At 49.5% G+C, this 26,904-nt stretch overlaps 3 protein-coding genes across 4 annotated transcripts; 1 reads left to right on the plus strand and 2 right to left on the minus strand.

Annotated features, from left to right (window-relative positions):
• Window positions 1-23: 23 nt before the first annotated feature.
• On the plus strand, window positions 24-8,267 carry SMYD4 (SET and MYND domain containing 4). Its single transcript, XM_057381551.1, has 10 exons — window positions 24-203; window positions 903-1,053; window positions 2,711-2,800; window positions 3,106-4,261; window positions 5,030-5,212; window positions 5,507-5,673; window positions 5,980-6,115; window positions 6,559-6,675; window positions 6,980-7,103; window positions 7,796-8,267. Exons 1-10 carry the CDS (start codon window positions 73-75, stop codon window positions 7,944-7,946), a joined length of 2,406 nt encoding a protein of 801 aa, XP_057237534.1. The 5' UTR covers window positions 24-72; the 3' UTR covers window positions 7,947-8,267.
• A 335-nt stretch (window positions 8,268-8,602) lies between these two features.
• Window positions 8,603-15,461, minus strand: SERPINF1 (serpin family F member 1). The gene is made up of 8 exons (XM_057381552.1): window positions 15,358-15,461; window positions 12,889-12,974; window positions 12,337-12,535; window positions 12,104-12,259; window positions 11,088-11,291; window positions 10,186-10,328; window positions 9,362-9,572; window positions 8,603-9,011 (listed from the first exon to the last, which is right to left on the minus strand). The coding sequence occupies exons 2-8, from the start codon at window positions 12,964-12,966 to the stop codon at window positions 8,752-8,754; spliced, it is 1,251 nt and encodes a 416-aa protein (XP_057237535.1). The 5' UTR covers window positions 12,967-12,974; window positions 15,358-15,461; the 3' UTR covers window positions 8,603-8,751.
• Window positions 15,462-19,164: 3,703 nt separating this feature from the next.
• SERPINF2 (serpin family F member 2) lies at window positions 19,165-26,437 on the minus strand. 2 transcript variants are annotated; one of them, XM_057381560.1, is made up of 9 exons: window positions 26,348-26,437; window positions 25,249-25,306; window positions 24,600-24,656; window positions 23,462-23,879; window positions 23,069-23,212; window positions 22,711-22,914; window positions 21,731-21,873; window positions 20,933-21,137; window positions 19,165-20,232 (listed from the first exon to the last, which is right to left on the minus strand). In XM_057381560.1, exons 1-9 carry the CDS (start codon window positions 26,359-26,361, stop codon window positions 19,907-19,909), a joined length of 1,569 nt encoding a protein of 522 aa, XP_057237543.1. In that variant the 5' UTR covers window positions 26,362-26,437; the 3' UTR covers window positions 19,165-19,906. The 2 variants fall into 2 exon arrangements, with proteins under 2 accessions (XP_057237543.1, XP_057237544.1); XM_057381561.1 differs by lacking the exon at window positions 26,348-26,437 and adding an exon at window positions 25,743-25,820.
• Between the last annotated feature and the right edge of the window lie 467 nt (window positions 26,438-26,904).

A 26,904-nucleotide genomic window follows, 5' to 3' on the forward strand; every position in this document is an offset into this window, starting at 1 on the left:
TGTATGCCTGTCAGAGATGCCAATGGGCGCCGCCATAGCTGTGCCGGTTCTACCGGTGGCGCGGTGGCGGTGATGGCGCTGCCGGTGGCGGAGTGGCAGGGCCGCACCGCCCGGCTCTGGGCCACGCTGGACCAGGCGCTGCGGGAGCGGCTGGCGGCGGCTTCGCTTCACGACGCGGTGCGGCTGGGCTGCGAGCTGCTCCGGTGAGCCGCGGGCGGGRCGGGTCCGGCRCAGGGTAACGAGGGGGACTGGGGGMCTGGAGCATCTCTYTYAATGTGTATAATTAAAGGGGCRGTGTCAAAGGATGGACCRGGCTGTGCTCGGTGGTGCCGGGCWATAGGACACGARGCAAMGGGCAGAAACTGATGTCGAGGAAATTCCACCTGGGTAAAATTCCACCTTTCTGCCTCTGCAGGAGGTTGGAGGTCGGGCTCTTCTCCCAGGCRTCTGGCGATAGGACAMGAAGACATAGACTTAAACTTCACTCGGGATGGCTTAGTTTGGACATTAGTAAGAATTTCTTTGCAGAAAGGGTGATTGGACACTGAAATGGGCTKCCTAGGGAGGTGGTGAAGTCGCTGTCCCTGGAGGTGTTTAAGGAAAGATTGGGCATTGCATTCAGTGCCATGGTCTGGGTGACAAACTAGGGCTCTGGACAGGCTGGACTCGATRATCTCAGWGGWCTTTTCMAACCTAAATGATCCTGTKATTCTRTTAATATGAGAAAGAACTTCTTCCCTGTGCARTGACCACGCACTGGCACAGGTCGAGAGTGTGGAGTCTCCCTCACTGKAGATATTCCAGAACCCTCTGAACACAATCCTGTGCTCTGGGATAGCCCTGCTTTGGCAGGGAATTGGGACCCGATGATTCCAAACCGGTTCTGACCCCGTATCCCACAGGACGGAGGAGGAGGAGGAGGCAGCCCTGGCGCGGCTGTGCCGCCGGGTGTGCACGGACAAGGAGCCGGAGGCCGCGGGCYGGTACCGGGAGCAGGGAAACCGGGAATTCGGGCACTGTCGATACCAGGCCGCCCTCAGGCTCTATTCCAAGGTATGTGTGGTGTGAGGGGATACCCGGGGAGGGGTCCCACAGCCCCTCACAGCAACGGGGATCCGTGAGGGGATCCTTGGGGAAGGATCCCACAGCCCCTCACAGGCACGGGGTCCATGAAGAGATACCCCGGGGAGGGGTCCCACAGTCCCTCATGGTTGGAGGGTTCCTGTGAGGGATGAGGAGCAGCTCCCATGAGGGGATCCCTGGGAAGGGATCCTTGTAGCCCCTCATGGCTGAAGGGCTCCTGTGAGGGGCAAGGAGCAGTTCCCATGAGGGGATCCCTGGGAAGGGGATCCTGCAGCCCCTCATGGCTGGAGGGTTCCTGTGAGGGGCGAGGAGCAGCTCCCATCAAGGGGTCCCTGGGGAGGGGGGTCCCACAGCCCCTCACAGGCATGGGGGTCACGTGAGGGGATCCCTGGGAAGGGGATCCTGCAGCCCCTCATGRTTCCTGTGAGGAGGAAGGAGTGACTCCCATGAGGGGATCCTGGGAAGGGGATCCTGCAGCCCCTCATGGTTGGAGGGTTCCTGTGAGGGGCGAGGAGCAGTTCCCATGAGGGGATCCCTGGGAAGGGATCCTTGTAGCCCCTCATGGCTGAAGGGCTCCTGTGAGGGATGCAAAGCAGCTCCCGTCAAGGGGTCCCTGGGGAGAGGGGTCCCACAGCCCCTCACAGCCAGGGGGGTTGCGTGAAAGGGAATCCTGCAGCTCCTCATGGTTCCTGTGAGGGGCAAGGAGCGTCTCCCGTGAGGGGATCCCCACGAAGGAGGTCCTGCAGCCCCTCATGGTTGAAGGGCTCCTGTGAGGGGTGAGAAGTGGCTCCCGTCACGGGGTCCCTGGGGAGGGGSGTCCCACAGCCCCTCACAGGCATGGGGATCAGTGAGGGGATCATGGCTGCAGGGCTCCTGTGAGGGGTGAGAAGCAGCTCCTGTGAGGGGATCCCGGGAAGGGGATCCTGCAACCTCTCATGGCTGAAGGGTTCCTTTGAGGGGCAAGGAGCGGTACCCATAAGGAGATTCCCCAGGAAGGAGAACCTGCAGCCCCTCATGGTTCCTGTGAGGAGGAAGGACTGGCTCCCATGAGGGGATCCCTGGGAAGGGATCCTTGCAGTCCCTCATGGCTGAAGGGCTCCTGTGAGGGGCAAGGAGCAGTTCCCATGAGGGGTTCCCTTGGAAGAGGATCCTGCAGCCTCTCATGGTTGAAGGGCTCCTGAGGGAGGCAAGGAGCAGCGCCCAYGAGGGGATCCCCGGGAAGGGGATCCTGCAGCCCCTCATGGCTGGAGGGTTCCTGTGAGGGGCGAGGAGCAGCTCCCATGAGAGGATCCCTGGGGAGGAGAGTCCCACAGCCCCTCACAGCCAGGGGGTCGCATGAGGGGATGCCTTGGAAGGGGATTCTCATGGTTCCTGTGAGGGGGAAGGAGTGGCTCCCATGAGGGGATCCTTGGAAGGGGATTCTCATGGTTCCTGTGAGGGGGAAGGAGTGGCTCCCATGAGGGGATCCCCAGGAAGGGGATATTGCAGCCTCTCATGGTTGAAGGGCTCCTGTGAGGGGCAAGGAGCGGCTCTTTGAGGGGATCCCGGGAAGGGGATCCTGCGGCACCTGCTGAGAAGGTCCTATGAGGGATCTCCCGAGGCAGCAGCAGCTCTCTGGTCTCCACAGGCAGCATCCCACGAGCTCCCTGGCAGCCCCGAGGTGTCCGTGTGCTTTGCCAACCGCTCCGCCGCCCTCTTCCACCTGGGGCACTACGAGGTAAGCACAGCCACCCCACAAGGTCTTGGGTGCCCCCAAAGCATTTGATTGTTAGAACAAGAGACAGCAGATCAGGTGTGGTTCCCAAACTGTGCTTAAAGCATCCATCACTCAACTTTCTGAAGGGTTYCTCGTTTCCTTTTTCTCTGTCAGGATGCTTTATTTGGGCAGCGGGTTGGTTATGCACATGGAATTTGCTGCTTAGCACACAGAATGTTTTTGTGAGATTGTCTTAGGTGGAATGAAAGAGCAGGAGTCTCAGCTGGTTCTCAAGCCCATTTAAAAGGCCTTGTCTTTGTTCCTAGGTTTGTTTGGAAGATATTGCCAGGGCTGAAAGCCACGGCTATCCAGACAGGCTGCTGCCCAAGGTGCTGCTGAGGAAAGCTGAGTGTCTGCTGTGCCTGGGRAGGTTACAGGATGCACAGGATGCCCTTGGAGTGCTGGAGAGGAAAATTGCTGTGGATGGGCTTGTGGCTAGTCCTACACACCAGACTCTGCTAAAAAAGTTAAATCAGCTGAAGGTTAAATTATGTGAGAAAGAGAARTGTCCAGAGCCTGCACGAGAAGCACATGGTGGCATCCAAGGGAAATCAGAGATCTGGGAAGAGAATGACAGTATTTCAGGTGCATCTTCATCTTTGAGCTTGAGTTTTGATGCAGAGAGAGGACGTCACTTGGTGGCCTCCCGGGACATCRTGCCAGGACAGAGCCTGTTGAGAGAGGAGGCCTTTGTGAGTGTGCTCTGCCCCGGGGAGAGCCTTCCTCTTCCTCTCCAGGATGGTGGGACAGCGWGGGACACTGGAGCCACCAATGCAGATCTTTACTGTCACCGCTGTCTGAGGCAGCTGCTGGCCTGGGTGCCCTGTCAGGGGTGCAGCTATGCCAAGTACTGCAGCCAGGACTGTGCAGAGGTGGCCTGGCAGCAGTACCACAGGACAGAGTGTCCCCTGGGAGCRCTGCTCCTCACTCTGGGCGTCTTCTGCCACGTGGCCTTGAGGACTGTCCTGCTGGCAGGATTTGCAGAGGTTAGCAGGATGGTGGGGTGGTCCCACAGTGGGGATGAGGACCTTCAGAACCCTGAGGCGAGATGCAGACGTCCCAGTGAGGCACCAGATGTGGGAGCTGGTGCCRCAGGTATCCCTGGTTGTGACAGCCGTGGTCAGTACCAGAGCTCTTACCAAGCTCTGTTCCACCTCTTGCCCCACACTGAGCAGCACAGCCCTGAGCACAAGTTCCTTTGCACACTCAGTGTGGTGGYTCTATGCAARCAGCTGCAAGCAGCTSGCCTGGGGGCTGCTGTGTTTGATCMGGAATCACCTCAGCAGGGATCCAAACCAAAGACATGTGAAAAAACCTCGGATGAATTATCCCCAGAGCTGAAGACTGTGGCAGAAGCAATGCTGAGGCACGTGTTGCAGCTGCAGTGTAATGCACAAGCAATCACTGTGATGCAGGAGCTGGGTAAGAGAAAAACTTTCAAGCCCTACTGTGTTGTCACGGAGTGGTTGGGGTTGGAAGGGACYTCTGCAGATCATTCAGGCCAAATCCCATGCTTGGGCAGGGTTACCTGGAACAGGTGACACAGGGACACATCCTGGTGAGTCTGTAATATCTCCAGACCTCCCTGGGCAGCCTGTTCCAGTGCTCTGCCACCCTCAGTGGAAAGAAGTTCTTCCTCATGTTGAGGTGGAACTCATTTAATTTATTAAATTACAGGCCATTACTCCCTGTCCTGTCACTGGGCACCACTGAAGAGAGTCTGGCACCATCCCTGACACCTGTTTTTGAGATATTTGTATTGATGAGATCCCCTCTCAGTCTTAGCCAGAGTCAGCTCCCTCAGTCTCTCCTCACAGGAGAGGTGCTCCAGGCTCCTCTTCATCTCTGTGGCCTCCACTGGACCCTTTCCAGTAGCTCCTCTTTTTTATCCTGAGCCCAGGACTGTCCTGTGCTTGCTCATCTTCCTTGTGCGAAGTGAAGGGATTGAATTAGCAGCTGTAAAAAGCTCCCACTGCAGATGGAAATGAACTTGTTTAAAATTTCATGGCCTGTCCCATGCTSGTCTGTTCCCTGGTGCACATACAGAGTGTGTTTAGCTGTTATTTACTGCAGCAATATAGCAGGAACCTTTCTGCTGCTGCCTGCCATCGGTCACGGTGCTCACTGCAGAAATGCTGTGGGTTTTGTGAGCATTCCATCTCAACCTGCTTGGTTTCCCTCTGTCTTCAGGGCCTGGAGATGGGGCTGTTGTCAATAAGAAGCCTGTGAGGCTGGCAACAGCCTTCTTCCCTGTGCTCAGCCTCCTGAACCACTCGTGCTGCCCCAACACCAGCGTGTCATTCAGCGGGACAGCTGCCACTGTCAGGGCRTCACAGCCAATCCCCAGTGGCCAAGAGGTTTTGCATTGCTATGGTAAGTCCTGATTCTGTGTTTGTCTCAAGGAATAGACATCACTCACCACTCCTCAGCATGCTGATGACTGTTTATATCATAATTCTCATATAACTCTCATGTAATATTGCCAAAGTCTGTTTAGCAGCYTTGATCAATGCAGCATTTCATCTCTTGAGCCTGCTGTTAGATTTTCAGTCTCCAATTATGTCCTGTCCAAAAATACACCTGGTCTCAGTTGTAACAAAAATCTATTTATTCTGTTATTAAGAACTGTAYTTGTTGACAGATCTCTCCCCTTGCCATCCTTTGCAGGGCCTCACCAGAGCAGGATGAGGGTTGCTGAGAGACAGMAGCTTCTCAGTCAGTATTTCTTTGAGTGTCACTGCCAGGCATGCCTCGAGGAGTTGGAGTCTGGTGTCAAGAGTGTGGTGTCCATCAGAAATTCATTCTGCTGTCCCAAGTGTCGGGCWCAAATGCAGGTAATTCTTCCATAGTTATGATTGTGGAACTTAAAGGGATGTGTCAGGTTTGGGTCTGGGAAGCCAAGAATTAAAGACCTCAGTTTGATCCCTGCTCAGAAACCAAAAGCCTCTGTAGAATCAAGACACTATCTCGCTGTTTCTTATAAAATCAAATAAGCTGATAATAATTTATTAAAAAGTCATTTTGTTTAATGAATRCAACTGAGAAGGAATTTAATATCTCCATAACACAGAGCTAATGCAGGGGAAAGTAAGCTTTGAGTTGAACATGAGCAGGAATGATCACAGAGGTGATTTCCACAGGGGGAAGAAGACACACTTTGTTGTTCAAATGAAGCTTGTGCAGCCTCAGCCAGCAGAGAGAGCCTGTCGTGCCGTTTGCAGGATCTTCRGCAACAAATCAAGAAAGCTTTAGACCTGCTGAGAGTCGGGAAGGCTGGTAAGGAAGGCTCARCTTTGTGCTCTAGGGTCAGCAGTGAGGAGCTGAGGTCGGGACAGGAGCCATGAGATGGCACTGTTGCTCAGGCCATTGGGGTCCCATGACAAGAGGCCTGGTGTCCCTGGGGACTTCAGCTTTAGATTTTTTAGTACCCCTGATCTGGGTRTTAATCTAAGTCACACGTTGTTCCACAGCAAAGTAATTAAATAAAAAGAAATCAGGGTTACATTGGAGTTGGACATTGCCAGGCCTTGTTTTCCTGGAGGGAGYTGGGCCAATGCTGGGGCAGAATGAGCAGAGGTGCAGATGAAGTCAGTGTTGAATCCTAACCAAATCCCAATCAACTGTAACATGAAAAGATGGGATTGSATTGATTTTATTTCATGGATTATGGAAAACTGGAGACTGGCCACAGGATAAATTTATAACCCTTTTTTTTATAGATCAGGCTGTCAAAATGCTCCTGAAGTGTCAGATGGATGCTGGAAACTTCTTGTCTCCAGAGCATTTGCTGATGGGAGAGATGGAGGATCATCTGGCACAGGTCTATGCCACTCTTGGTATGGCATTGTTTTCTCACTATCCCATGTTTCCTGAACTTTGAATGTAACATGACTCGCTTTTTCTTGGACTGGCCCTCTCATTTTTCCCCTCATTTTGACAGCAGGGYTCTCAGAAAGACCAAACCTGTGTTCCCAGCAGCCAGTGAACAATACTGTGCTCTCATGTTCTTTTAGATTCTCTGTCCTGGTTCTGTGGACAGAGTTGATCACATTTTGATTGATCCTGTCAGGTTCTTTGGGTGGCAGTAGCTCTGGGAAGCATTTATTCATTTCTGATTGTTTTGTGTGGTTTTTCCATCAGGGAAGTGGCAGGAGGCAGCCAGACACCTGARGAAGAGCATTGAGATTGTGGAAACGCACCATGGGCCATCAAGTGTAGAAACAGGCCATGAGCTTTTCAAGCTGGCACAGATCCTCTTCAACGGGTGAGCTTGGTTTCATCCTCTGTCCCTTCCCTGCACCCCTCCTGTGTGTGTGACACAAGATCAAGACAGGTGGCCCCTGCCACCTTGAGGGTGTCACACAAGGACACAGGGCAGCCTGTGTTTGCCATCACACAAGTGCAAGTTCCTTAACTCCACTGGGATCCTCTTACACCTCACGACTCTCTTTGGAGTCTGTTTCTCTGCTTTGTGCCTGTTTATTTTTTTTCTTGTCCCTGGCTCGGTTTACTGCTTGTCCAATTGTTTTATTCTGTCAACTCATCACCCTTGGTGTTTATACCTCAGTTGTATAATGTTGCTGACACCTTCTCAAAGGGGGAATGAAATCCTTTTGCTTTATTGGCAAGGAAATCCCCTGACTGCTTCTGAAAATCTACTCACAGCAACTCCCTTTAACAAAATTAATTTTTAACAGGAGCTGCAGTGATGAAGTAGTGTATCTGTATACTCAGATAATATTTTCAGGTTTTGTCCATCTTACCTTTCCCTCCCCCTCATCCTCCCTTTGCAGCTGAAGCAGACACAATTTTGCTGCTGCTGGAAGGCAGAGCAGAGTGGGATCTGTGCCCATGAACAGGTTTAGGTTTTTGTTAGGGAGGGCTTAAAGGTTGTGTAAGTCAAGAAGATGAATTAAGTCTTTTGCATGCTCTGTTCTTATTATCTTCCTATTTCAGATTTGCAGTTTCTGAAGCTCTGAGCACGATTCAAAGAGCAGAGGGGATTTTGTCAGTGCACTTTGGTCCYCAGAATGCTCAGATCCGGGAACTACAAGAGATGAAGGCCTGTCTGTCAGAGCTTCCCAGAAACATCCTTCAGAGGACTTAATTTCCCTGTCAAAGGAAGCTGCAATGTGATCTGTCATCAAAGCTAAGTGTCATGTGGTAAGGTAGTCATGTAGTACAAGCTGGAAAATCATGTGTAACAGCAACTTGAATGAAGCCTTGAAATGCTCTTTAGTGAGCCTGTTGTAAATAAAATGACCAATTCTAAYGTGAGAGCTCTGTGTGTGGTATGGTGGGAGCAGAGGCTGTTGTATAAGTTCTGTGTGTGGGTTGGAAACAAATGTTTGAGTTGCTTTTGTGTGAGATGTGACTCTCCCCTGTGTGGTACCCTGAGCATTGTGAACATGCAGTCATCCAGAGCACGCTGCCTTCTATTTTTAATGCTGAGAAGCACTTTTCTCCTTGCCAGTGTCAAATGGAAATGGTTGGAAGGGGTGAGGCAGCAGCCTGGGAAGTGGAAAGTTAGGATCTATCAAAGGGGGCACTGCAGAACRTGGAGGGCTCCAACACAGGTCTGTCAATGATGAGGGATTCAGAATCAACTGGTGTCAGGCTGGAAAACAGGATGGGAACAATGCAGCCTACACCAGATAATGCTTGCTTTCAGAGCACAGAACTGCATTCCTCCTTGGGGGAAATTGGGAGTGAAGGCACAGAATGTAGGCAGGCAACCTTTCAAGGGATAATACTTGGGCTTGCTGAGATTCATAGCAAAAGCTCTTTTATTGCAGCATGAAGGCGTAAGATTTGCAAGTTGTGTCTTTGTGCAGCAGAGCAGGGAGCTGGTATCCCTCCCAATAGCACCCTTTTCATCTGGGCCCTACCATGGCAGATTACTGTGAGGGGATCTAAACACCCCTGGGATCTAGGATCTTGCCAATGAAGAGGAGGGTTCCAGTGGTATCATCTCTCAGTACAAGAAGGAAAGGTCTGTCCACGTGATATTCTATGGGGAAGGTCAGACGAGCAGCRTTGGCCCCAGGGTTTGGTGTGGCTCTTTCTCCATCCTCACTAAGCTCCAGCATTGCCTTGTGTTGCACATGAGATAATCTCAAAGGTTTGGCAGAGATCTTGGAGAAATCAGGTGATGYGAAAAGTGATTGGAGCCCTGGAGAAAAAAGAGAAAATGCCATTAGCTGAGGGCAGGGATTGCAGGTGGGGGAGCAGCGCTGCTAATGCTGTGATCCAGGAGGGCAGGGAGCCTGGGGGAACAGGGAGAAGCAGCTTCCATCTGTTTGTACTGAGCTTCACCCTCTTCAGCTCAGCAGCATTATATGAGCTTGGTGGAGAGAAGTGATAAAAAGCTGAGAAGTCCTTGGTGAAGGTGATTTGCTTGCTGGTGAAATTTCCACAGACTGACCTAACTAAAAACCCACCAGCTTCATATTCTGAGAGCAGGAATCATCTTGACCACTGCCCTGAGCCCTGGCAGCCTGCAGAGGGGGGTGAGGTACATACTTGTTTCCTTTAGCAAGCTGCCAAGTGCCTCTTCATGGTTCAGCTTCAGTTTGGGCAGGCTTAGCACAGCATGGACTGTCTTCAGCTCCTTGTCTACATCGTGGACAAACTCAGAAGTGAGGCTTTCCTCAATCAGAGTCATGTTCTGGGTCACCTTTGTGGGCAGGAAGAACATGGCACTGATTCCCTCTGTYAGGGGCAGCTGGGCAATCTGTAAGGCCAGAAATAAGACAGAGATTAGAGAGAGTCACATCAATAATGAAAAGTTTTAGCCATCCTGTACCAGGCGTGACTCTCAGGTTGGAATCTCAACCTTTTCAGTTAACATTTGATCTTTTTCCCTGTTTTCTTTGATCTGACATGATGCCTCCTGACACCTCTGGCTTTTTCCCCCAGCCTTTCATCCATTCTTGCTGCACTCTTCCCACTATGGAAGTACTCTTTCACCTGTTAAATCCTGCAGCACTGCTTTGGGGRATTCTCACTGGAACACCTTTGACCTCATGCTACAGGGAAAGTTTGGATGAAAGAGGTAGAGGTGAAAAAAATTTCGAGAGGTGTGCCCTGCCCTTCTTGCCCAACTTTAAGTCAAGCAATACAGGCTGGTAAGACCTGGGCATAATTTAAATTTTGGACTGCTTGTCACATAACTGGTGTAAAAGCAGGATGTCCTAAGAATCCACACACTGCCTTTCAAAATAGGGATTGCAAAAGCAGCTGATGGGAGGAGCAAGGCTGTCCTCTGGAATKGGTGAGCAGGTAGGTGTAGCTGAACCTGCTCCTCAATAGGTTTAGGAGATCTTTGGCAATATTTGCTCTCTGACCTTGCAGTTGAGTTCTGAGTCAAAGCCGTATCTCAGTATGGCTTTGGGGTCTGACATCATRGACACCTTCACAGTTCTGCCCTCGTCCAGCTGGAAGTCCTTCAGGGCAGTCTTCTTGGTGTCAAACTTGGTTTTCCACGTCCCTGTTTTTTAAGAGAGAAAATGGAGGATTTTCTGGAATAATAGCATATGAATAATCTTTGCTTTAATATACAGTATTTGTGCTTTAAGAGTTGAGGCATAACAGGGATAGAAATAGACTGATTTGAGCTACTGATTTACTGCCATCTTTGGCCCCTCCTTTCCATCTGAGAATTGGCTAAATGGCAAACAAATAATCAAGCCAGTGAATGGGTGGAGCAGCTATTGGGAAGTTGATGTCTACTTATGTAATTACAAAACTATTTTAAAGGGTAACAGTTGTGTCAATGCATATAAAGTGCTTCTCTTCCCCACCCTTTATTTTGCTCCTTGTCTCCAAGCAATAATTCTTCAGGACATGGGCTTACAGCGTGTTTTAGAACAGCTCTCTACTATCAAACTGTTCCTTCTGCAGTGGTAAAAAAGCTCAGAACACACTAAGCTGTGCCTTCCCTAAATGGTAATATCCTGTCTCTGAATGGAGTTTTGTGACCTTAAACTTTCTTCTCTGGYTCTTACTGCAAGCAGGTCGAGATTCAGCTTCCCAATAGCAATARTTCCTCCCTCAGGACTATTTTTGTTCAGGTAGTGTGGGGTTTTTTTTTCTCTTCTTTACTAAACATTCTCAAACCCTTTCTTCTCACACTCTGTCTCTCTGACAGTCTGTTTGCTTTATTGGAAGTGAGAGCATTCCTTCACATCTCCTCTAACACTCAATGCTTAATGGACTTTCTCTGTATCCAAGCACACGACATTCTTACCCTTGAAGAAAGCAGCCCCAGCAAGGAGAATGCTGACATCTGAGGGCATGTCCTTCATGAACCTCATGATCCTCCCCTTTGTCTGCTGTCTGACCCAGTTGTTGATTTCTTGGAGGTCTAACTGGGTGTTGCCACTCAGTGCCCTCAGTCGCATCTTGTAGGATTTCTCGAGCTGGCTGTAAAACCCAGGCCTGGCCCTGAGTCCTGGGGAATTAAAACAYGGATGCTGCAGTTAGCTCCCTTATCAAAACAATCTCGAGGCAGCAGGTTGCAATCCAAAGCCCAGCAGCAGGTCTCTCATGAAATATCTGTGGCTGTTTGTCTACAGAAACCTGCTTTGAAGAAGAATATCTGAAGGCACATTAAGGAAACTGATTCAAAATCCTACAGCCACCCATGCTGGAGCATGGGATAACTCTCTTCTGAAAACTGAAAAAAGGAGATAAGAACTCAAGGCTTGGACACAGCCATTCCTACATCAGCCTTTGTTCTTTCCCCCAGCCTGCTTTATGAGTACAGCTTACTCAACCTATTGGATTCTTGGAACCAGCAGGTTCCAAAAGATAGCTCTCAGCATTCTCAGCAGATGTTTATTGCATGCCAGAAGCAGACATTTCAAATAGCTCTGCAAGGAATTAAACAAAGGGACATGGCTGAGTGTTATCACAAATAGAAAATGTGATCTGTGGTTCCTGGAAGCCAGCAACACCTGCCAGACAGCCTGGAGTGAAGGCAAAATTCTCAGCAAGTTCCTTTTARGTCTTCTGCGAGTTAACTGTTGTGCCACCATTGTTTTTGTGTGCATGTCTGGGCTTTTATTTAAGTGCATGCAAACTTTCCAGGCTTTTTCTGGAGCAGCAAGAGCATTCCATGCCATGTCTGCATCCTGGCTCAGCAGGATGTCAGAGCCAGAGCTGTACTGTGTTATTCAGTGTTTTCATATATATACCCACCAAAATAACTATTGCTGACAGTTATTTAGGTAAAATTTTATAGGAGGGAAGAAGGAGTGTTACTTTTCTCCAAGATGATCCGGGAGGCACTTTTCATGCTCTTCTCTGGTCCAGTCACACTGCTCAGAAGGTCCTTGTAGGTGTCRTGGACCTCGGCTTTGTTGAGCAGATCGTAGAAGAGGGCACGAGAAATCACATCTTCGGTTCGTTCTCCAGCCCCTGCCGATGACCAGAAAACCATGAGGGAAAATCTGTCAAGCCAAAGGGTGTTTGAGGAAATAGGGCAGAGGACTCACCGAGTGAGAGAGCAGAAAGTGCAGTAGCCAGGCTGAATGGAGACAGCAGCACRTTGGCTGTGGCTGTCCGGCTGGACTGCTGGCGGTACAGGTCGTAGCCAAAGTTGGAGACTGCAGCTGCCAGTTTGTTCACGGGGCTCTTGTAGAAGGGATCTTCCTCTTCCTCACCAGCATGGGCTCCATCAGCTGTGGCAGAGTTCTGGCAGGTACAGGGAGTGCTTTGGTTAGAGCTGCATTTGCAATAAATGCTTCAAAGGCAAAGAGATTCTCTCCCACGGTCTACAGAAATATTGGCTAAATCTTACAGAGATTGTGGGAACAGTTACTTTAAGGACAAAGGCAGTACTGGGTTTGAAATTCTGCCTTGTGGTCATCCCCTGATGTAACTCCTGTGGTTTTATCCAGGTAAAGCAGGGGTTAGTCTCATTACGTTGCTAAATAAAATCCTAGGAATTTAGGAGGGTGGTGCTTAATCCATTGGTAAGAATCTAAGATTAAATTACCCGCTCCGCACCTCTCTCCCTCGCTCTCTGCATGTTGTCTCCTACTCACCTGCTCAGCAGCTGAGTTCTGGGTTCTGCTTGGGACAATTAAGAGACCCAGGAAAAGGAGAACCACTGGAATCTGCATGCCTGGACCTACAGAGTAAGAACATGACAGAGAGAGTTTGAGCAACCAGGTAAATTCTCTGCCACAACTGTTCACTGTACCTGGTTGTGACAGGAACTGCAGTGACAGATGCTGCTGCTTRTCCTTCCAATTGTGAAACACACACCTGATCTGAGCCGGGTTTTCTTCTCTAGCTGGAAGTATTGAGCCAGACTGGCCCCAGTGACTTTAAAACTGGGCAAGGACAGGGTGTGGGTGTGCCTGAGCACTAAAGCAGATGTGTGTGGCCCAAACCACACTGGTGCTGGCAGTCACTGGGTGCCAAGGTCCAGAAAAGCACCAAATCAATACTTCTGAGTCTTAGGGTTCCAAAAATGCAAGATTTCTTTTATAAAAGGTACCAAAAGTAATCTGAGTTGTCACTGTTTTGTTATACAAGCTACCTGCCTCAGGCAGTAGTTTGCTGTTTCTTTTTAATACCTGTGTCCATCCTTTGCTTCTTGTTTACAATTTGATAAAATAAAATRGAATAGCTTTCTTAAAAGACAATAAGGAAAGGAGAATAAATACCAGATGATGGGCCAGACCTGGAGAGGTAAAAGGCCAAGCTTGGCTTATTCACCATTTTTAATGGAGGYGGGAGAAAAGCACCAAACTCCCCAAAGCCGTTCCTTCTGTGGAATCCACTTTTCATCACTCCAGTAGTGGGATGAGTGGCCCTTCCAGACAGATCTGCCTGGTCCAGAGGGCAGTGAGTGTAACCCAGAGTTTTGCTGTGGGTAAACCAGAGCTCCTGAAGTATCCTGCCCCCGAGAACAGACGCCACTGAGACTGGTCTGGAGCAATGTTTAGATAGATTCCCAGAAATTAGAGGAAGAGGGTTGTATTTAACTAACCCCTGTCATCCAGGCAGCTAGAGAAATCAGAGGAAGAACATGTGTTTCAGATTAACTTCAGCTACAGAGAAAACATGCCTGCTGCTAGAAATACACGTGGCGACAACAGCCCCGGTTCAAGACCCTGTTCAGGCAGAGTGAGAGGCAGTTCGCTGTTTCCCTTTCCTGCCTTTTCTTCTGGAGGCAGATCCCCCTTGGAGAAAAAGGCATCACAGTGGAGGTTTTAAGCTTTCATCTGTGTTACAAAGAAATGGTACCCTCTCTCCCCATGCACTTGCATCCTTCAACCTGCTGCTGTCCCAGCTGCCGAGCAGGGGAGGTTTTTGGTGCAGAAGATGGGGATCAAGAGGATTTATTGTCTGGTTTATCTGGTGGTGTGGTAGTGGATATGATGTTGGAATTGCTCCTATGATTGCAGAGTTTTACAGTGAGCAGGGACCACGCTGGAGGAGAGATGACAGAAGCCCTGCATGAGTCTGAGTTAAACAGGCCTTAGTGAGGGCTCTGTGAGGATGCCTGCACCAAGCTGCACTCTTGCAYGCTGAGAGGAAGAGGTTTGGCCCACTCTAGCTTAGAGATGAAGCTTTTCCATGGAGCATAACCTTTTYTCTGAAGAAAAAGAAAATAATCTCAACACAACCTCTGCTTCCAGCTACACTGAGCTCCTGGGAGCATGGGAGCGGAGATTGGTTTTGCAGATTGTATTGTTTTTGCCAGTACTGTCACCGGCTTCATATTTCTCAGACTTTGCCAAAAAGCAATTTCCATTTAAAAAAGACAAAGCCTTTTGCGTTTGAATTGGCCTGAACATCTGGATTCTATTTGTATTTCTCTTAGCACGCAGCCAGAAACGCAGAGAAAAGAATTTGGTTGGATCAGAGGTGGGATGGTTTSAGGCATGATATTAAAATCTGTGGCTGCCTCAAAGGAGAAGGAGCAGCAGCGGGTGATGTTACAGTCAAAAGGTACAGGAAGAAAACCTTGAGAAATGAACTGAGAAGGAACTTTGTGTCTGGGACTTGTCAACGTGTGAAGGCCTGCAGGTGCGAAGGAAATATTTTACTCTCCACCTACAATGGTAATAGCCTCTCACATCATTTATAAACACTTCTAATTTTAGGGGTGCTGGGGAACAAGACCCGTGGGTTCAGACTGCTTGTTCTGCTTGTTCCACAGCACCAGCTCCTGGAGCMTCCTGCAGCCACCAGCTCCAGAGGGTCTGACTCTCACCAAACTTGTCACCATCASAGACAAAAAGCCTGGTTCTAGCTGCAAGGCAGATGCTTGAAAAGCAGAAAACCCACCCCAGTTCCCAAGCACAGCTCAGCCCCRGGGGCAAAGCTGGTGCTGGTGCTCCCAATCCTTGTTGAGGTCTCTTGGTGGGAATCCCACCTGCAGAAGAACCATTCTTCCCATTTCCCAGGTCCTGTGAGWGCTGCCCAGCCTCAGCCCCTGCCCTGCACTCCCCTGGCCGCTGGCAGTGGCACAGGTGAGCTGTCCCTGAGCTGTCCCTTACCTGGGGCTCCTCTCGGCCGCTGCTCTCAGGGACTCCCAGCGGGTGCGAGTCGAGGACAGTGCGGGTTTGGTGCAGCCACATCTGCTTTTTGCTGCTTCCCCCGGCCCAGCCTTCGGCAGGCTTCAGGTTACAGCTTCCCAGGGCTCTCTTAAAGTGCTCTGCTCCCATTTTCTGCTGCTGCCACCCTCGTGCTGAATTAATTTTTTAAACCCTTTTTTTTTTCTCCCCCTAGTAACTGTACTCCCTGTGCTAAGGGCAGCCTGGTGGGYAAAGCACAGTTTGGAAAGGCAAGCACTCCCTTTTATCCCAGCAGTTCTGCCATAGGTCACATCAGAGAATTCCTTCTGCCTCAGARGTATGGTTAATGCAGCAGTGTTTAATGGATTTATGGATTTATGTCCAAGATTTAATGGAGAGACTTATAAAGTGCAAACAGGATTCTGTTGTTTGAGGCAGTTAGGATGTGGGGAATTGCTTGTATCCAGTGGTAGTTACTAGTTAACAAGAAATCATTAACTGCCTGGAAGTTTTTGGCTGAAAAGAAAGAGGCTGAAAAACCAAGGACTTGTTAAAAAAAGAAGAAGGATTAAGAAAATCTTGCAGMAGCTTTCAGAATGATAGATGATATGGAGAAAGGAAAGGGACAGAGGAGTTTTATTATTACTTTCAATAGAAGGCTCAAAGGGAGCACCTTCCCGGGCAMATTTAAATCAAGGGAATGCATTTTTTAATAAGAATCAAATTGTAAAACCCATTAAAACTAGATATTGCAGAAGATGAAAGATAAATAGATTTGAGGGTTAAAAAACCCAAACTAAACCAAATTAGTGGAAGRCAGGTCCCCTGAAGGTTACCAATGGTCAGCTGGGCAATACAGCCAGAGAACAGTTGGTTTTCCTTGTCCTCAGTCATTCTTGGCTTTTTTTTCCCCCCAGCCATTTGTTACTGGTCACTGGAAGAGCCAGGAGACTGGGCTGACTGGACACGTAGCTAACCTGATCCAGCTGTTTGTCTCCTTGGAAATTCTGGAAAGGCAGTGGTGTCAGAGCCCCCAGCCTGGCWCACACTGGGATTCTCTGGGCTCGCTGCCCCCAGGTAATGAGGATCTCCTCCTGTGTGAGCCCTGAGCTCATCCAGCCCCTCAGCAAAGGGGGAAGGATGGGCTTAGAGATGCATTAACTGGGTTTGCAGCCAAGAAAGCAGATCAGGTGTGCCCTGTGATTAGTCAGTGCTTCAAAGGCAGCTCCTCCTAACAACAAGGGCAGCAGCTCTGCCTTCAGCTGCTTCTCAGCTTGCTCTGTGAGAAATGATCTGCAGAGAAAAAATTGTACTTGTTATTCCTCCATTCTCAGCCCAGGAATGGGGGTGTTGGCTGTGGTGGTGTTTTCGGGYGGTTTCCAGCTCTTTTTGATACCTTGTTTGAGGTGTTAAAATGCCCTTTATGGAAGGGCCACTAGAGAAGTTTTTACATCTGGTCTCTGTCTTCAAATGAAAACCCATCTGTTTAAATACAGGTTTGGTTTAAAACCATTTAAATCAGAGTGGTAGTTTCATAGMATGTTATTACAGACCAAAGCCAGCTTTATTTCTGTAGGTGAAAGGTGTCCCTGAAAATGGTGCATTAAACTCATCTAACAAAATCAGTTTTGTTCAATCAATACAAACATTTTCTTGTTGTTGCTGTTTGGGTTCAATATGCTGACAATGTTCACCTCTGCTGTGGAAGTAYTGGTGATATGAATTTGCTCTAGGTAAGAAAAAAATACATCTAATATTAAAGATACTGGGGCTTATTTGATATTCTGAGCCAGTGGTGCAGATGGATAGAGCAGACACCCTGTGCTAGTCATGTCTTTTCAGAGTACAGCTCCGTCAAAATGAAAGCTTTAGCAATGCAAAGTGGAAATTCCTGAGCAGAAACATTAATATTGCTTTGCATTTTACAAACTGCCTCTTCTGGAAAGTCAGTGGAGTGAAAAAGAGTCTTATGGTTGGTGTAACTGATAATTTGTTGAGCGAAGCACAGTCGTRGAGGGCTGCTGTACTGTCAAATAAGATGAAATTAATAGTTTGACAAGAATAGCTTGGAGGAGGAGTGATGGCAGCAAGACAGAAAATAGGAAATAAGAACCAAGCTGTTCAGGAAACTGAGAACAAGGGAAAGAACTTTATAAAAGGGGGAGCTGGAGGGCAGAGGCGTGAAGAGGAAGACTTAAGCTTCAAATTTTGCAGAGGTTGCAGTGCAACAGGGTGGCATTCAGGGAGGTTACAGTAGCCAAAGCAGGCTTACCTAAGGCACTGAATSGTATTTCTGAATGTTAGGAATGAATCTGTATAAATAAATAAGCTAAAATGTTCCCTGTGGGCTAGAGCTGTGCCCTCTGGTAAGAAAGGCTGAATTCTTGTGGGTTTGCTTGTTAAAATTGCACGGCCCTGTAATTACAGCCTCTTTCTGAAGGGTATATGTGTCATTCCGTTGGTTAGAGGGGTAGGCATTATCTTCGGCCATTCTTCTCCTTTTAGACTGGCAGAAATGTATAATTGGAGGCTGCAGCCAGGACTTTTTATTCCCCAAAGTCGCCTGCATCCCCGAAATTCATGGTTAGTGAGTCAGTCCTTCTCTTATGCCAGCAGATGGTGCAGACTATTCAGGGACAGAGGCTCCCAGAAGCATTCTGCTCCTTCCTCTGAGGGCAGRCAGCCTTCCCAAGTGAGGAAAACACTGCCAGAAGGGTGGCCCTGGGGCTTTGAAACTGCTGCTTTGCAAGAACAGAGCACCAGCCTTTGTACCCAGAAGCTGAGGGGGTTTGGAGGCAGAAATTGCTACGGACAGGAGTTGTTTTGTACAGAAGTATTTATGAGTTAGGCTCATGTTTTTAAGTGGTTGAATGGCTTTGTGGGGTGGGGGGGTCCCCAGGATTCTTTGAAAGAATCATAAAATGAYTGGTGTTGGAAGGGACCTTAAAAATCATCTTGTTCCAACCCYGTGGACACCTTCCAYCARCCCAGGGTGTTCCAAGCCTTGTCCAAGCTGTCCCTTGGACACTTCCAGGGATGCAAGGGCAGCCACAGCTGCTCTGGGCACCCTGTGCCAGGGCCTGCTGAGCTTTTGGAGCACTGCTGCACTGGAATAAGGACCCATCTCAGGGCATGGGATGGGCCCTGCCCACCTCAGACCAAAGGGAAGCTGTAACAGAACACTGTCCTGTGCCAAAACAGGGCAAAAGCAGCAATATGTGGCTACAGGTGTCAAAATCTGTCCTCCTTTCCCTGGAAACCATYCCAGCCATCCACAGCATTGGAGCATCCCAGGGAAGAACAAATTCCAGATAACAGATGCCAGAGCAGCACCTTTGACCCTCTACACAGATCCCAGCAATTGTCAGGTTTGACCCAAGAGAAAGGTTAAGGGCTGGATCCTCGCTTATCCCTGCACTGCTGCTCACGGGCAAAACACCCTCCTGACCCTGTGCCACTGAGCTCCTGCCCTAATTCAGGGAATTCTGCCATCTCACAAAGCCACCTCGAACCCAGGGAGCATCCACACCCTGCACACTTGGCAGGGGAGATGCCCAAAACTTGCTGGACTCGGTCCTTGGAGAGTTTTTACAGATTTGCCATTTCACCTCACAGCCCCTGCCATCCTCTGTGACAAGGTGTAGCAAAAAAGCAGATCCTTTGCCAGAGCCCCTCCTCTCTTTCCTTCTGCCATGCCCAGATTATTTTCCTCCCAATCTTTGAAATTATTCAATTTCTGGCCCTTTCTCCTTTCCCTGTTGGGTCCTTCAATGCAACACCTTCAGCAAACATATTCTGCTTTATTCTTTATTTATTCTGCCAACATAAAAATTACTAAAAAACACTTTATAAAATACATCTTGAAAAATCTAGCACTACCCAGCCCCTAGAGGAAGGGCTGGAGAGAAGGATCCAAAGGGAGGGGTTTCCTGATGCAGAACCTCCTACATCAGATCCAAATAGCCAAGGAGTGGGAAAAGGGAATCTTTGCAAAGAGCCCATGCCTGGAAGTGGCTGTGACTCATCCTGGAGAAGGAGACAACTGGTTTCTGGTCCAGTTGCTCTAGAGGTCGTTGTCTAGGTGGGCACAGATGGTTTTCAGASGAACACTGAGGGGGAAATGTTCCCAGGAACTGCGGAAGGAAGAGCCACATTAATGTATCCCTGGCCGTTGTCCAAGCTGCCAGATGCTAATGATGATTCCAGGCTACAGGGGACTCTAATAAGATCTTAATAAAGACTCTAATAACAGTCTGGGGACAAGAAAGTCTCCCTTCCGTGACTGAGAGCCCTGGAAGGGAAATCCAGGCAGAGCAAGYTTTGCAGGTTCAACAGAGGGGAGCCCCAGCCTGGAGAGGCTCATCARGACTGGAAGGGGCTATCCCAGGACTGGTCTCTAGGGATCTGTAAAGGAAAACAGCAMGGGATTGCCTCCTGTGGCCTCAGAGGGAGGTCTCCAAGGGCAGGGGGTCTCTCTCAGCTGTCCAGAGGTCAGGCAGGAGTCCCAGGACACTCAGGCTCTGCCCCTCGGTTATTTGGGCAGGCGGTGCTCGTTGGCCTCTGTGGCTTCACGTGAGTCCTGTGGCTCTCGGGGCTGGGGAGYGGCATCGGGGCTGGGGTTCTGGACACTGCCTATAAAGAGTGGGATCCCTGTCTCATCCTCAAAGATGATGAAGATGAAGGGCCTGTCGAGGCTGAAAGCAGAGACCGAGCGGGACAGCATGACACTGGTGGCAGCAGATGCTTCCACCCCATCTTCTTTGAGCTCCAGGGTGGACTGGTGCTGGACACTGGACACAAAGAGAGGCTGCTCCGTGATCTTCTGGAGATTTGGGCTCGTGAACAGCTCCTGGAGGCCTGCAGGGAAATGAGACCAAGTTGGTGCCACCAGCTCTGAGTTTAGTCAAACCTGTCTGAAGAAAGCAATTCCCTGATCTGCTCCTCCATGTGCTGTTCACCCTGGAGAAGTGACAGGCAAGAGAAAAACTCCACCTCTTTGAGAATAGTAGTGTAAGAACTTGAAGTAGTCCTTAAAAAGGTTCAGCAAGTCTGAAGACTCTTTCTAGCTAGGCTGGGAACACTTTTACAGAGATAATTTTTTTAAGCAATTCTGCAAAACAAAGTGAACTCTTAAATTATTCTCATCTGGAAAGGCAGTGCCTGGTGTTTTATTTCAGCTCCAGGTTTTGTGATCYGCATTTTTCTCTGTTGGCAGTTTCCATGTCCTGGACACTGGATTAAATGACAAAGTGAGGTACCATGATTGATGCACAGGAGGAAGCTGATCTTGGCTACAAGCAGGGAATAGGAAGAACTCGTAAAGATTGTGARAAGCTGTGAACACTTTCTCCTCTGTAGTATCATCTCGTTGGAGCAAAACATTTGGTGCCAGGCAAGCAAGGAGTAAGGAGGAGGAGAGGGAGAGGAGATGGSAGAGTTTGGAGTTCTGGAGCAAGCTGTGAGGCACAGCTTTAGAAACAAGGGTGGCAGGTTTTGGTGTCAGCGAACAGATTGATCGGCTCCGCTTGTTCTCTGCAAACCCTGCTAGAAGCCTTACCCATTCGGCTGAGAACCTGGTTGAGTTCCAGACGGTAGTCCAACTTTATTTTGGGGATCTTCACCGTGGTGGGCACCTCTCTGGGGAAAAGCCTGCACAGTTGTTTGTAGGGGAAGTTCTCCAGCACGTGAGAGGTGTTCCAGGTGTGCTGGTTTGGTACAATGACCACAAAACTCACGTTACTCTTAAAGGGAAACTTGGCCACCTGGAAATAAAACCAAGCAGAGAAGAATTTAGGGGAAAGGGAGTCCAGAAAGTGATGGATTTAATTTAGTTTTCTTCTAACTGGTCTACAGAGGCACTCTTGCTCTTGGATGCAAAYAGCCTGGTGAGAAGGAGGGATCTGATTTCTCCAGAGGAGAATTTGTTGGCGTAACAGTTTTAGATTCTCGTATTAGCCACTGGCTGGTGAAGGTTGAGCACGTGGCAGAGTGAAAGCCCACATGCACAGACTTGCCCAACTCYGGGTTCTGAGGAACTCCGACAGCACATTGTCCAAGGGGATTCTTTTCCAAATTTCTTCATTTATCTTTAACTCAGGGCTTTAAAACTCTATTAATTCCCAGTTAGCGGGAATATCTCTTTGTGGTTTTTCCTTGAGATTAAAAGTGAAGATTCAACATTCTTGCTGGAAGCAAGGACAAAGGATGATTATTAAATTTTTGTGTGCTATGCCTGTTAACAAAACATTTGGGGTTGTTTTTTTTTTTTTTTTGGAGAGAATGCTTGCAGTTAGTGAAATACCACAGCAAGAGGAAATTCCAATGAATTTGTGCAATGCTCCTGAGAGATCCCCACCTGAATATCCTGGGACTCCAGTGTGAACCAGCTCAGGGGGTACTGGTGGGCTTTCATCATCTCAACTGGGACCACGTACTCATTGTCAAGGTGGAATACATCTTGCCCAGTGAAGCTTGCATTAAACTTATTCCTCCAAAACCCTGTAAAAAATAAAAGTTTTGAAAGTAACAAAGTTAAATTTGGGTAGAAAACCAGAAACTGCTGAGATGACATTCCTCCTATCTTGARTTCTCTAACAAGGCCAACGGTGACCAGAGAAGTAAAAACATAGCAAAGAGAAGGCTGGAAGAGCCCTAACAGCAGGAAAATCTTATCATCCAGAGAGAAACTAWGGAATAACAAAAAGAACATGGATTAATCATCATGCCTCAGCGTGGGAGACTACTGAAGGCTATGGAGATAAAAGAAACTATGTTTGTGCTTTGAAAAATGGGGAGTGTTGCCTCCTCTGTGCTGCAGAGGGGGAAACACTGTTCCAAGACCGAGGTRAAACGTTTGTAGATTTACACTGGAAGTGTTTGGTCTGTGCACAGGGAGTTAAAAAAGGAAGATATGCTGACCGCTGTGCTGCAGTCAGAGGGAAATCCACAGGAGCTGCCTCTGAGCTCTGTGGTGGGCATGCAGCAAGCTGCCCACGACCTGGTTCATCATTTTGATTTAAAAAGACCTTTAAGATCACTGAGGAGATGAGCAGGGATGTGCCACTGCCTGGGATCCTGAACCAGGAGGCAAAGATACTGCAGGTCCCACCTGCTGCATTCCGGCTCTGCTATCAAGGAACATTTTTAGCGCATGAGAAGCAGTTGGGAATCATTACTGTAAAGAAATCCAAGCAAGAGGAACAGCAGATGCACAAGAACAAGCAGATTGCCTAGCAGGAAGCAAGGAGAGGAGATGCTGTTCAGTTTCAGGGCTTGCAGAAAACTGGAGTTCTAACRATTTCCTCTTGGAAAATCAGCAGGGCCTGTGGAGCTCACCGTGGAAATAGATGGCGTTGAGCAGGAGCATCACCGTGTTTCCAGGGAGCTGCTGGAGGAAGGAGGGAATTTGCCCACGAGTTACTTCCTTCACCCAGTTGTTTATGGCTACGAGGTCGTCCTGACCGGCCCCAGAAAGGGTCATGGGCTTTGCTCCGTAGAATTTCTCAGAATCCTCCAGGAACTTCTGTTTCACCTCAAATCCTGGGAAAGGGGAAGAAYGATGGAAGAGGTTCACTCAGCATGRCATGATGCTCCCCAGGAGGAGAAAATAGATGTGTCCAGTGTGYTTCCATCACTCTCTGTGACTGGGAGCTTTACCTTACCCTGATCCAGCCCCCCTYGTTCCACCTCTCACCTTTCTGCAGGTACAGACGAGACCCAAGGCTGAGGGTGGACTCCGTGAGCCTCCTGCGAAGGATGCCCAGCATGTGGTGCAGGCAGGGCACTGACTCCAGGTGCATCACCTCCAGCAAATGCTTCTCTGTCTGATTGGCTGCTCCTAAAAATCAAATTCCTGTTAGGTCTGATGCCCACAGAGTGGAAAACAGGGATGTTACTCTGGCTCTGCCTCACAAAAGAGGCTGGGAAATCTGAGAGACGGAGCCTCAGAGGGCAGCTTCGATTGTAATCATGCCTAATTAAAGCTGCAGGAGCAAGGATAAGTGGAAGGGACTGTATTTCATTAGCATTTTGCACACTTTGCTCATGGGGAAGGGCAGGAAACGATGGTTTTGCCACCCAGAATTACCCAGTGCCAGGTGAGACAAGGCGAGGGCGATGCTCAGTGGGGACAGGATCACGTTGGTTCCGTTGGACTCCAGCTGCACCTCTCTCAGGAGATCCATGCTGAATCTCATCAAGCCATCTGCCAGCCTCTGGCTCTTCTTCCAAGTCATCTCACAGTTTTTATCTCCAGCCTCTCCATTCTCTTCAGGAGAGGCATTTTCCCCAGGTGATTCCTTTCCACCACAACCCCCAGCCCCAGCTGCGGCTTCATCTTCGGAGTTCCACTCATCCCTCGTGTCTGGCAGGATGGTGCTGAATGGGGACACGGGTCCATCATTCYCCTGGAAGCTGTCATAAGTGAATTCTACCACCTTTCCCTTTGGCAGGRTTGGGGTGGCTCCCGACGAATCCGACTGCGCAATTCCAGTGCTTTTCACGTCCTGGGGAGAAATAAAGATAGCATTGGGAAAGCAGGAGCAGAGTGACAGCCTCATGGGCTTTTATAGCTTTACATGGGCTGAGAGAGCTGGAAAGAGCTGGAAAGAGCTGAGCTTCTCTGCTCTGATGGAGGTTTTGYTTCAGTTTGTTTTAAACTTGAGGATAAAAGCACCTCAGTGAGTTTGGAAAAGAGAAAGAAGGAATTGTATCCTGTGAAAATGGACYGAGTGAGGGTCTGGCAGTGGTTCCTCCTCAGGAAAATTTGAGGGCAAGGCCCACCACCAGCTCAGCCTATGTCCTGTGCCTTCAGCATTCACAGATCCATCATCCTCAGCCCTGATTTCCCCTCCTCCCCTTACCCATTTTAGCAGTGCCCTCCTGCCTCAGCCCCTTCTGCTGCTGCCACAGCCCTGATCCAGTTTGGCTCCATTCCTCCTGCAGGCACCAGTGTTTTCCTGACCTTCTTGTTCTATTCCATCCTTCCTCTCTCCAATTTTCTAAGATTTACCCTTTAGCATTGCCACTACTCTCCTCAAACATTTGCACGGTCTGAAACATCCCAGCCTCAATGGGTTGGATCAGCTACGGGTTTTTCTCCCTGCCATCCTCAGAGCTGGTTGTTTTCCTCACCTTTTCTTATCAATCTCATCCTTTCTCAGGAAAAAATTACAAATTCCACAGCATAACTCTGGCCCTCTTGGCTGGAACCAGTCACTGCTTACCCTCAGCTTCCCATCTTTGTCCAGAAAGAGACGCTTCTGGTCAAGGGCATGTGCCAGCTGTCGGGGGAAAAAAAATCAATAAAGAAACAAAGTCAGGTGCCTCTGAATTTCCAGAGTTAGTCTTCCCTGCTCCCTCTCCAATCCTGGCTGTAGCAGTCCCGGCAGGATTTTGGGATGCAGACCCCGGGGCAGTGGGGTCTGACACGGGGAGGTGAAAGGAAGAGTTGGGAGACGCTGCAAACATTGAATTTGTTTAGAAAGAGGTCAGGCCAGACTGGCACAAAATAATGAATCCTTCAGAGAGTGAGCAGGAGGGTTTTGCAATCTCAGATCTGACAGGAATCCAGATTTAAAGCAGTGGGGAGGAAAAACCTGTTTTTAAAAAAACCTCCTGTTAACTCTGAAGGTCACGGTCACTAAATACAGTTGAGGTCAAGTTTCAAAAGGCAAGTTTCTACAGAAATATAAATAATAAGAATGTCCACAGCCATTTTAGCTGGGTGAAAGGTTAGAAACCTGGCTGGTGAACCCCCTAGCAATGTCCTCCACCTCTCTGCCTTCCAGGGTTTTTCTGGATGGGATTTACCCCACAATCTGGCTCAGGGATCAACCACACGGCCCTCACCCTTTGCTGGAGCGAGCAACTTACCCTTGGGAGGCTGTGCAGWGCAGCCAGGCAGAGCAGCCCCCAGAGGAGCCCCATATTCCTGGAACAGAAGGACCAGCCGAGAGAGGAGTTATTTCCAGCTGCCTGGCAGCAGCGAGCTCAGCCTAGTCAGGTCTACAGGGAGAAAATTATCAACCTGGCCAAGCAGGTTGGCACAGGAGCTGGTGGAAAGCAACGGGGAGTTGAACAATGGTGCAAAGAAACAACGCGGGGCTCCTGGGTGCGCTGCCAAGGCAGGGAAATCAGAGAGGAGCAGGGACCCGCAGCCACAGCCAGGCTGCGCTTGGATCCCGCCGGGCTGACCCCGCTGCCCTGCTTTCTCCGGATCGCAAACGGTATTTCCCTAATCAGCGCTGCACACGCTGTGCCTCTGGAAGGAGACAAGAGCCTCGCTGCTCCTTCCCCATGGAAACCACCGGGATACGGGCACAGCATCCTCAGCAGCGCCCCAGGCTCTCGGGGGAAGGGCTACTGACCTGCAGGTGCTCAGCGAGTGGGAGGGGATTTGCAGGTGGGAAGTGCAATACCGGAGCAGTTTCCCAGCAAGGTGACCCGGGGTGGGGAGTCCTCCCCTTCCCAGCACTCATCTTCCCCCTGAGTTTGCTGGCAAACCCCGCCTCTGCCACCGCCGCGCTCCAGTTCCCGTGGGGGACAGAGGGAGCAGGGCTTTCAGGGTCACGGAYAAAACCCCACCCATTCCCTGGCCGGTGCTTCACCCGGCCGCTTTCCCCTTTCAGACAGAAAWAAATTATCTTCCTCTTCTTCTTCTTCTCATCAAACCTCCATGCCAAAGCCCAGCCCCCTGCGTGGCTTCCATACTTAATTCCTGGGGCTGCTTTCTGCTCTCCAAGAAGTCCTCACTTCACCCAGAACTGCTGGGCTGAGATCCCAYTGGCAGCAGCATAACTCGAGGTCATTTCATTCCCCCCTTCCCTATCCCCAAATCCTGCAGYCCCACAAAACCCCTTTTCCTCCCTGCTGGTGCTCATCTTTAACCAAAATCTGCCGAAATCACCCCGCTCTCCCCGAGGGGCATTGGAGGAGCCCTCATTTGTATCAAATCCTTTGCTTTGCCCCTTACCTGAGCTTGYCCATGTCCACCTTGGAGCTGGCAGCTGCTTTAGCCTGTCCAGCAGCTCTGCTTGGGGCACACACAGCTCTTGTCCAGCCCCCCCAGGCAGCGACCTTCGGCACCACCCCCTGTTTGAGAATTTGGCAGGCAAATATTGACCCACAGCATCCGGTTAAACATTCGTTTGGGGGACAGGAGTGAATTTGTGGTGCATTTGGAGATGGGGACATTTTTGGGCTGCTGTACCCTCAAGACARCGTTAACACCGAGTTGACCACATCCAAAACTCCCATCAGCAGAAGCAACTTGTAAATGGCTCCACTTTCCACACATTCTCCGTGCTGGGAATATTCTCTTTTATTCATAACCTTCAGTGAAAACACAGGGTCTGGTATTTATTGCCACAGGGCCCTCTGGTTTGGGAATTTTCTTTGCTGAAATCTCAGCTCTTCCTTCCCTCCCTGCATGCCAGCTGCTGCTGCAGTGTGTGCAAGGCTCTGGGTTAGCAGAGGGTCCTGTGACTGCACACAGGAGGCTCTGGGACCAGGCTGGGCTGAGCCAACAGC

Source organism: Malurus melanocephalus, unplaced genomic scaffold (genome assembly GCF_030028575.1).
Source record: "Malurus melanocephalus ecotype Western Australia unplaced genomic scaffold, MMel_1.1 scaffold_515, whole genome shotgun sequence".
NCBI lineage: Eukaryota > Metazoa > Chordata > Aves > Passeriformes > Maluridae > Malurus > Malurus melanocephalus.